General features: G+C 44.0%; 1 protein-coding gene across 1 annotated transcript in view; it reads right to left on the bottom strand.

The window, feature by feature from the left end:
* Window positions 1-9,221: 9,221 nt before the first annotated feature.
* Window positions 9,222-11,308, bottom strand: part of LOC140338916 (uncharacterized) — a 24,630-nt gene continuing 22,543 nt past the window's right edge. Inside the window, exon 10 of the mRNA XM_072423229.1 lies at window positions 9,222-11,085. Within this exon, the coding sequence (XP_072279330.1) occupies window positions 10,082-11,085 (1,004 nt within the window). The 3' untranslated portion in view covers window positions 9,222-10,081. The remainder of the gene's footprint in view (window positions 11,086-11,308) is intronic.

The following is an 11,308-nucleotide window of genomic DNA, read 5'->3' as shown; positions in this document are numbered from 1 at the left end:
GCAGGTGGCTGACTCCAACCAATGACAACAGTTTCATTTAGCAGCTCTGCTGTGAAGCAGACCAGCAAAGTCAAGCGAACCTCACACAGCACCCACACATTTATTACCTGATTTATTAAAGCTCTCCAAGGCTGGAGAGGATACATTTTCATCTGTGAAATAGGTGATCCAACAAACCTGAAATGTATTTCTTCAAAATCATTTGCCAACAATTCCAGGTTTGCTGGATCACCCAGCTTCAGCGAAGAAATTGTATCCTCTCCAGCCATCTTCTCCATCTCTGCTAGCTCTGGTAGAAGTGTCTGTTGGGGGTTCTGCATGCTGTCATGTATCAGATGTTGCATGTGTTGATAACGTTGTTGAAATAAAGATAAAATTTTATTTTTCAATACAAAATAATCTGGTAAAACGCATCAAAAACTGACCAAAAAGTCTGGGTCACAGGCAGAGGTGTAGTCGTAAGAAAAGAAAAGGGGCACGGTACGTGCCCACCCCACTACGCCTCTACCTGTGTGTCACTTAAAGGGGAAGGAACTTCCCCCAGAGTGATGTCATGATACCAGAACCAGCACCACTCTCCCATCGCAGGTCTGAGCAGGTTGTGTTCAGATATTTTCTCATGACTCCGCACGGGCGGACCGGACAGAGCCTCAGACCACCAGAGAATCCTTTGCAAAGTAAGAGTGGGCACATGTGCTCATTCCCAAAAAAAGTGAGCGCATGGCGTTCCCACCTGTGCCCATCCCACTACACCCCTGGTCACAGGTTTCTGTACGTCATTGCACACGTTTACATGTGTTAGCAGAAAGCAGCCAATTTGTTTGGACCACCCCCTCCCCAATGTACTGCAGGCCTTGTACTACAGCTCCACCTGTGCAGATGATTCACACAAGTGTTGTTGTGTGGTTACACACACGTGTTGTGGTGTACTGGTTGGACGCATTGGGCCTGCTTTATTAAAAGCTCTCCAAGGCTGGAGAGGATACACTACTCATCAGTGAAGCTGGGTGATCCAGCAAACCTGGAATGGATTTCTTAAAAGTCATTTGCTATTTGTTACCAAATATTTTGAATCCTGGACCAGATCCATTCCAGGTTTGCTTGATCACCCAGCTTCACTATTGAAAGTGTATCCTCTCCAGCCTTGGAGCACTTTAACCACCTGGGCGTTACACTGAGGTCTAGATTTCTGTACCAAAAGCGTTACAGGTTTTCTTGAATTTTTTTTTTTGTGATCAGAAGGGGAATACGGTATGAATGGCACATGAGTGATCAGAGGGGGACAATAAATGGCACATGAGTGATCAGAAGGGGAATACGGTATGAATGGCACATGAGTGATCAGAAGGGGAATAGTACAGTATTTGGTTCAGAATCTTTTTTTTCTCGATTTTACTCCTTTAAAACGTGGGTGCGTCTTATATGCCGGAGCGTCTTATACGGAGAAAAATACGGTATGTGCATTAAATGACGAGCAGGCAGCTTTATGTGACTGAATTGGAAGAGACACTTAGAAAAACAATGAAGCTACACACAGATAGGTGATTTTATGCGCCGTGGCTGGCGCTGGGACTCATTTTCCAGTTCTTCTTTTCCTCCAGATAAACTGGACAATATGCTCTCCCTGGACAATATACATCCTATGACAGGCAGGTAATTGTCGCCTGCTTAACACGTTCCGCACCGGCTGGCCTTTAATGGTTTCTGCAAGGTTGTGCTGAAAGATCACCTGTTGTGTCTGCAGAGAAAAGTGCAAGGAATGATGAGCAAAACATGAAGCTGAAGCTAAAAGAATACCTGGTGACCCTTTACTAAAAGTTCAAACACTTCCTGTTATAGGGTGACAACTCTGACCCCTTTTTTTTCGATTGTGCTCATCTGTTGTCACCTTGTCACATATGCGCTTGGTGCAGGATTAAAGCAAGACACATTGCACAGACGTGGTGAAGTGTCACTTGATCAGGAAGCCGGTCCAGAGCAACGAAGAGCATCTGATGCCAGAACAAGTGAATGTGGACCTGAAATGGCATCCCCTTAGGTTTTACACTTTTTTCAATGAAGTACTCCAGCTATTCAAAATATGTTTTTGGGACATATTTTATTGTCTTGTTACACTTTTTTTGCAGTTGCCCCACCCTGACACCTTTATGGTTGGGTGTAGAAGATATCATTAGTAGATTAACAAATGTATCCATCTCAAATAAGCCTGGACTCGCTCTGCTACATGTGTCTGAGATATCGAGGAAACCCAACTTTTCCCGGCTCCTTCTCCTTTCCTCTGACACTGTTATCTCCCCCTTCTAATACAAATCATGCGCTCCATTGCTATCAGTCACACTGCTCTCTTTTGGTTTGCTTCCTATCTGTCTGACCGCTACTTTCATGTTTCTTTCCATGGTAATTCCTCCTCCCCCACTCTCCTCCCTGTTGGTGTTCCCCAAGGGTCAGTCCTTGGACCGGTTCTCTTCTCTCTGTACACCTCCTCTCTCGGTAGCCTCATATCCTCCTTTGGCTTACAGTACCATCTGTATGCTGATGACACTCAAATCTATCTGTCCCCCCCGACCTGTCTCAGTCCTGGATAAGGTCTCATGCTGCCTGTCAGCCATCTCATCATGGATGTCTAACCGATTCCTGAAACTCAACCTGGATAAAGGGGAACTCCTCATCATCCCCCCTCACATTCCAAATCTCCCCCTGACATATATCCAACTGTTATAACACTGTTATTCCCCCTCCCCTCAGGCACGTTGTCTTGGTCTTTCATCTACGCAACATCTCCAAAATCCGCCCCCGCCTCGTCTGGACCTCCTCCTGTCTGGTATTCTACTAACCCGACTCTCTCCTCTACAATCCATCATGAATGCTGCAGCCAGATTCATCCATCCTTCCCTCCGCTCCTCGTCTGCTGCATTTCTTTGTAGTTCTCTCCATTGGCTTCCATTTCACCTTAGAATCATATCCAAGCTCCTGTGCTTTGCCTTCAAATCCCTACACAGTTATTGTCCCACTTACCTTTCTGACATGGTAGGAAAATACTCCCCCTGCCGCTCTCTCCGCTTCTCCAATGACCTACTACTGACCTCCTCACTCATAACCTCATCACACGCACGGATACAAGACTTCTCTAGAGCGGCCCCAACTTTCTGGAATGGTCTTCCTCGTCCTGTTCTGCTTGCTCCTACTTTCTGCTCCTTAAAGAGCGCTCAAAACCCATTTTTTTTGTAAGCTCTTCGGGGCAGGGTCCTCCTCTCCTCCTGTATCACTGTCTGTATTAGTCTGTCATTTGCAGCCCCTATTTAATGTACAGCACTGCGTAATATGTTGGCGCGATTTAAATCCTGTTTATTAATAATAATAAAATGTTCCCTACTGCGCTAAGGCTGCAGTCTAAGTGTATCCCACCTCCACCGACACTCAAGAAATGGATCCTAAGAGTAAATGGTAAATTTGAGGTGGCGTTTTTAAATGGTAATTTTGCCCATAATATCCTTTCCTGAAGATGGAAACTAAGCCAGAACCAGGGACCGGATTTTTGAACAAAATATGAAATATTTGGAGGTGAAGAATGGTACATGGATGAATGTTTGCAAGAAAAAGTGAAAGTTGCCCTACGGTACAGACAGATTGTTATCCATCATGAATAATAATCAGATGCTTGAACAAATGCAACAGCTAAAATCAAAGTAACAAGTTCCACAAAACATTTGAACCAAAGTTGCACCTGTTTGTTCAGATTGGGACATCCCAGCACAGGAGGAAACAGATCCAGGATCTGTAACAAGCCCGGAATCTCCGGGAAAAAGCCACCAGATCCGAGATGGTGACTTCTTTGAAAAAACTAAACCCTGCATCACACAAACTCCCAGTCCCAGCAATGTATTCACTCTACTTCCTCGCATTTCACCTCTGACCCAGAACTTCCTGTCTGTGTATTACATCACTTCCTTTCTACTTTCACTTTCTCAGTAGCAGTGACAATAGTGAGATCAGCACCTTGTGGTTATGACCAATACTAAATAAGTAAATCCCTTTAGAGATAATTGGGGAAATTTACCCTCCTGGTGGTAACTTTCCACCTTTGTCACAAGGCTTATTTGAGACCCAATTTTTTGGCTGTTTCTGGCCGATTAGGGAAAATCCTCCAATTGGAACAACTGTTCTAGCTCTGTGACAGAAATTGTAAAGGGTTTAACCTTCTTTTGTCTATACCTAAAATGGCTGCTTCATAGAGGCAGAAGCTGTTTGCTATTTCGTCTTTTCCAAGTGGGTGAAGGAGCAGATAGGCCGTCTTGGCAAATAGGGTCTCCGAGGGTATTTAAGTAGGCAGAGGGGGCATTGTGGTCTGAATAGGGCAACATGAGGTTGAAAACTTTCCCTTACATAGTGATAGTCCCCTATCTATGAACTATTTTTGTTGTTCTGTGGATAACATGAAAACACACCAGAACCCGCTGACTGGTGAGGAAGTGGACCTCCTGCACTGTTCTATTACCAATATTGTATATATGGATGGTGGTCAAAGATGGGACAAAGATGGTGGTCATGGGAATATTCTACATAGTGGCTTCATGTATCCTTGGAATATCATCTGATACATGTGTGGAACTGGATCTTCAGGACTTCTGTATCACTAATGATCATGATTGGAATGAAATTAAGGAGCCTATCACTGTGACAATGAGGAGGAGAATCAAGATGATGGTCAAGGGAATATTCCTAATGGTGGTTCCATGTGTCCGGTTCTTTCACGGGGTCTCCAAACGGACGATCAGAGATTAGAAAGTAGATCTTAATTAAGAAGAGTTATTGTTGCACCAGAGAAACTCAAATGCTCAGTTAAACCAAGAAGATTCTAAATAAAACCAGGCATACAGAATCACTCCTGTATCGAAGGGTTTAAGCCGTTATCTAATTGTCATTAGGCAGATTGTCAAATAATGTATACTGGGAAGTTCATATAAACATAAAACTTTACTGACAGTTAATGGGGTGTCTAGCACATATGGCACAGAAATGACTGTCCACCATGTTGGATTGGTCTCCAAGCTGGTATTACCCACAAGGGTCTCTTATCAGCCCTTGAGGCCATTCTGTGCTCAGCTTTCAGGGTCATGTCACTGATGTTTCTGTTGCAGGTGCTGATCTGTGAAAATAATCAAACAAAGCAGTAACTATTCTTCATAGACGTGAATATTTTATATGCCATATACAGACCCCCTATATTTTTCACTCACAGGTATCCTTAGAATTTTATTTGATGTGTGGAACTGGACTTTTCGGGACCTCTGTATCACTGATGATAATGATAAAAATAAGCAGCCCATCACTGTGATCATGATGTGAACCAAAACAGAGGCCATGAGGATATTCTACAGTAAAGCTCCATGTAACCTGGTGGACCTCTGTATCACTGATGTTCATAATGGGAATAAAATTAGGGAGCCCATCATTGTGACTGTCACACTTACCTCTTCCTCGCTAAAGCGCAGGCGTCTCTCTCCTGTGCATGCCTGCAGTTCTGAGCAGTTTTTGCTCAGACACTGCGTTTAGCGTTTGTGCACTGTGTCTTTACCGGTGCCGAACCCCTAGCTCTGCTGAGCAGTTCCTGGCAGCACTCTTTTTATTGTTTCTCTTGTCCAGCATCTGTGTTAACTCCTTGCTGCCCAATCTGTTGATTCTCAGGTAACTACCTTGTGCTGTTCCAGTGTTCCTGTCCCTGTGTCTGCAGTGTCCCCTGTGTCACTGGTGTCTATTTCCTGGATCCCTGGTATTTGACCCCTGGCTTGTGACCTGACCTCTCCTGCTTGCTGCCTGCCTTGCCCCTAGCTTTCCTTGACAATTCTTCTGTTTAGTGATTTGGTACCATGTCTCTTTCTGCCAACCCTGGTGTGGCCAAAGACTACAACTACAAACACAACATCCTCACCACTAGAGGCTCTGGAGAAGACCTGGTTACTGCGTAGACTCTGCACCCTGGCTCTTCTCAGGGCTCACACCATTTCTGTGCAAGCCATAACGCCCCCTAGTGGTCATGTCTCCCTATGCGTGACAGTTTGCATGAACCATGACCGCATCCTCCAAAGCATCAGCAGAGCCAACTTATTCCTCACCAAGGGGCTAGATGCCTAGGAAACTACCCAAATCCAGGTCCTTCGCCAGCTTCCTACTCTTACTACTCACCTGGATCTGTTTCTGGCCTCCTCTGGTGCACCTGCTGAACCACCAGTCCAGGCCCAGTCTTCTGCCATCCCACTGGTTTCTGCGCGTCACAGCGGTTCTCTGGGGATCTCCAGACCTGTTGTGGCTTCATGAACCATTCACTTCCCCTCTGACCAGGCGGCTTACTTAATCTCCTTGTTTTCTGGAGAGGCCTTGGCGTGGGCATTGCCGATCTGGGAAAGGAAGGCTCCAGTGACTTATAGCGCTGAGGCCTTACTGGCCCCCTCCAAGGGGATCTTTGATAAACCATCTCATGCCTCTCCAGTGTTCGATACACTCCACTCTATATATATCAAATATTATCTGATTACCTCCTCTGTGCCAGTTCCAACAATGTCTTCTCTATACTTTCTTGCAAAAAAACTCTTACCCAAAATTTTAATTTATTTGACATCACTTCCTGTCTGTACCTTCACTTCCTATAATTTCCTAGCACTACTTCTTTTCTGCTCCAAGTATCACATCTGTTGTGTTCAGTTTACTTGCAGTTAGTGGGATATCCTCCTTGTGTAAATATGTGATATAATATTTATATTATAATTTATCGTCATCTGAATGATGGTTACATGGATGATGTTGCTCCAGAATGACCAATTTTCATTTTGGGTCTTACATCTTATTGTTGGCTCTGTGTTATCATCCATCTATTTTATTGTTGGCCTTCTGTTTCTTTTCCACACCTAAAGGTTATTTCCAGCAAGTCGGATCTTCTCCTTATCTGTCCAGAATAAGATAGCTTCAAAGTTTGATGTCATTGTGTGACAATAAATATGGAGTCAGTGTGGAATATCGACTGGCATCTATATGCCTTCAGTTTACCCTTCTACTGTTCCCTATTCTGTACAATTAAAGTGTGAATGACTCCATAAGATTTCCATCAGTTTTGTTACAGCCTACCCACTGCCTCCCTCTACTGTGAACGCAGAACTTGTGGAGAGTCTTTCAGTACATGATTCCTCTGCCATGGATAGCAACATCTGTTGGAGGACATTTGTGGAATACTCCAACTTCTACGTTCTTAGAGAGCTCTCCCCCACTCCCCCACATTCAATTCTCTGATACCCATCCTCCCACTGTCCACACTACATTCTCTAACAGCACTCCTTCCACCACCCACAGGACATTCTAATACACCTCTACCCTCATAATCCACACTACATTCCCTGACAGCTCTCCACTCACCATTAGGGATGAGCGAGAATGCCTCTGACATTTTCACAAAAATTTTACCGAACTTCAGATGGGTACATGAAATTTTGGTAAACCGATTTAGCAAAATTCATTGAAGTGCAGATTCATTGATAAGTACAGCCCGGGGAGCATGGGAACCTGCGGTCACAACAGATTGGAGGCACGCGACTGCTTTCAATCAGCTGTGTTTGCAGGCAAACTCCAGATGAACTCTCAATAGAGTTTGTCTATTGAGAGTTCATCTGAGTTCGGTTCCCACGGTCACTGGACTGTACTTAACATTGATAAGTACAGCCCGGGGAGCGTGGGAACTTGCGGTCACAGCTCATTGGAGGCACGCGGGTGCTTCTAATCAGCTATGACTGTAGGCAAACTGAGATGAACACTCAATGGAGTTTGTCCATTGAGAGTTCATTTGAGTTCGGCGATAGCAGGATCTTGTGGCGAATCACAAGGCCGTTGTCGCTTACACATTCTCTTCCCTAATCACCATAATGGGTGAGAAGAGGATCAGGAGATATTACAGCAGATCTCATCAGTGGGATCAGCTACAAGAAAAGAATCAGCAGAAGCTCCAACTGAATGCACTCCACCCCTGTACCTGAAGAGCTGATTGCCAAGATGTTCCCCTTTACTCTTTTCAGTTGTCCTATAAATAGTTCCAGCTGTAAAATGTCCCTAAAATATGCCCCCACTGAACATGAAGAAAAGTATTAGAGTCAGATGCTTAGGAAACTTTTCCTGTGATTTCCTAAACATGAATAGGGATTCTCTGTGCGGATTTTCTATGCAAGGTTTTCATCTTCAAATATTTGCCGCATATTGGACAGGAAAAGGGACATCCTTCGATAGCTCTCCCCCACCGTCCATACTACATTCTCCGACAGCTTTCCCCACCATCCACACAACATTCTCCGACAGCTTTCCCCACTATCCACACTACATTCTACGACAGCTCTCCTCCACTGTCCAAACTACATTCTCCGACAGCTCTCCTCCCACACTACATTCTCTGACAGCTTTCCCCCACTGTCCACACTACATTCTCCAACAGCTCTCCCCCACTCTCCACACTACATTCTCTGACAGCTCTCCTCCACCTCCACACTACATTCTCTGACAGCTCTCCTCCACCTCCACACTACATTCTCTGACAGCTCTACAGCTCTCCTCCACCTCCACACTACATTCTCTGACAGCTCTCCTCCACCTCCACACTATATTCTCCAACAGCTCTCCCCCCGCCACAATCCACACTACATTCCCCGACAGCTCTCCTCCACCGTCCACACTACATTCTCCCATAGCTCTCCTCCACTGTCCACACTACATTCTCCAACAGTTCTCCTCCAACTGCGACACTACATTCTCCGACAGCTCTCTCTCACTATCCACACTACATTCTACAACAGCTCTCCTCCACTGTCCAAACTACATTCTCCGATATCTCTCCCTCACTATCTACACTACATTCTCCGACAGCTCTCCTCCCACACTACATTCTCCGACAGCTTTCCCCAACGTCCACACTACATTCTCCGACAGCTCTCCCCCACTCTCCACACTACATTCTCTGACAGCTCTCCCACACTGTCCACACTACCTTATCCGACAGCTTTCCTCCTACCACAATCGTAATCACACAACACGACCATATAGAGCTGATTACTGTCACCACAAGAAGAACCAAGATGGCGGCTGTCAGAACATTCTATGTGATATTTGCAGTGACTCCATGCATACTTAGTATAGCAGCTGACACTATGAACTGTGAATAACCACAATGATGAAGAAATTGGACAAGAATGTGAAGCCTCGTGTTTTTTTTTTGTTTTTACAAATCACAATTAAACAAAGTTTGAGTCTAAATTGATTCTTACATAACCATAGTAAAAATAGATAAAAATTTATTAGGAAACTTTCTTTTGTCTGGAGCAGTGAAAAGCCGTCACAATCAAAGATCTATTGCAGAAAATAGCATTACAGTTCAAATCCTGATTGGATAGTGTGTGTGATCTTTTCAGAATTTAGTGGAATACAGGCAAACTGCTCTCCAGGTATCATTGCTTTATATTCTACTCCAAACATTGGTACAGCTGAGTTTTTGTTGTCACAAGTGCCAACTTTGCTGGCCCTATATGTTTCCATATTTGCCTATATAGACCCGTTTAAGCCTGTGGTGCCCTCTGAGGTGGGTGTTGGTACTGAGTCAGTGTGGGTACTCTTTTCCTTAGCATGTAACCCCTGTAGACCTTTGACTATAACCAAACCATCTGTATCAGACTTTCTCAAACTTTTTAACTTGGGGGAACACCGAAGAGGCACAAATTGATCATCACTCAAAGAACCTTGGTTGACAAACACTGATCAAGAAAAACCAGTGGAGCGCACTCTTTTAATGTTTTTACGAAATGGTGGGTATCCTCTTACGGCTAAGGTTCAGAGTCTCCATGTTTAACCACCACACTTCCTGCTGAAGTTCAAATTCATAGTACAAAGGGAGGAAAATGGACACCCAACATAGGTGTATATTAGCAAGGAACCTCAAGCTGCCAGATCTCACCACCAGATCACTACAAGAAGAAAAGGCCATTAAGGGACCCAATTGACAGGATTCTTCTTTTATGCCATAAAATGTTCTATTAACGCCATATATTCATCAACATCATCACTTGTCATGAACTCTTTGATGTCTCTTTAAATTTCCTTGGTTTGTAAATCGTTTCCCACACTCTGCACATGGATAAGGACACTCACCCGTGTGAACTCTCTGGTGCGTAAGAAGCTGTCCTTTGTGAATAAAACTTTTCCCGCACTCCGTGCATGTGAAGCGACGCTCATCGGTGTGGATTTTCTGATGTTTAAGAAGGCCTGATTTCCGTACAAACCTTTTTCCACATTCTGTGCAAGCAAAGGGGCGTTCACCTGTGTGTAACCTTTGGTGCTCCATAAAATCTCTTGAGTTAATAAATCTTTTCCCACACTCTGCGCAAGAGAAAGGACAATCTCCCTTGTGCATCCTCTGGTGGGTATGAAGATAATTTTTCTTCGTAAAAGATTTCCCACATTCTGAACAGGAAAACGGACGCTCACCCGTGTGGATTTTCTGGTGTGCTAGTAAGTGTTCATTCGTAGTGAAAAATTTCCCACACTCTGAACAGAAAAAAGGGCGTTCACCTGTGTGAATTCTCCCATGTCTAAGTAAGTGATGTTTCATGGTGAAACTTTTTCCGCATTCTGAACAGCAAAAAGGACGTTCACCTGTATGAATTCTCTGATGTATAACAAAATATTGTTTATTAGTAAAACATTTTCCACACTCTGAACATGTGAATGGAACTTCACCTGAGTGATTTTTTTGGTGTAATTGAAGGCTTCCTTGGCAAGTGAAACTTTTCCCACAATCTAAACATGAAAAAGGGTTGAGTGAAAGTTTTCTCTGTTTAGGTAGTTTAGGGAGAGATGACACTGAAGTCTCTTCTGTGTGAACTCCATCTTTTCTTAAAAAAGATTCCCCAGAATCCATTGAGGTCTCCAAATGGTGAGATTTGTAATGTGTATTATAAGTGATGGGATTTACTCCTGCAGAAAATTGTGTGATGTCATCGTGTTCTGATCTGTAGTCATCTGTAGTCAGATCTTCCTCCGCGATTTTCAAGGCAATGTATTCATCTATAAGAAACCAATTAAAAAAATATTGCTGTTCAGGAGGCAGAGATTCTGAAAAGTAACAGTAACACTTATCTCACATATCTGGCATAGACATGGGTGACCATAACACCGAACATGGAAAAAAGACACCACCGGTCCAAACTACTTGGGGACACACTATGAAGATGGAGATCAATCTTTCATATGGTGTAAGGTATCTCCTCCTCATTTGTTGGGGACATGA

Source organism: Pyxicephalus adspersus, chromosome 10, assembly GCF_032062135.1.
Source record: "Pyxicephalus adspersus chromosome 10, UCB_Pads_2.0, whole genome shotgun sequence".
Taxonomy (NCBI): domain Eukaryota; kingdom Metazoa; phylum Chordata; class Amphibia; order Anura; family Pyxicephalidae; genus Pyxicephalus; species Pyxicephalus adspersus.
This window is presented reverse-complemented; position numbering and strand designations above follow the sequence as displayed.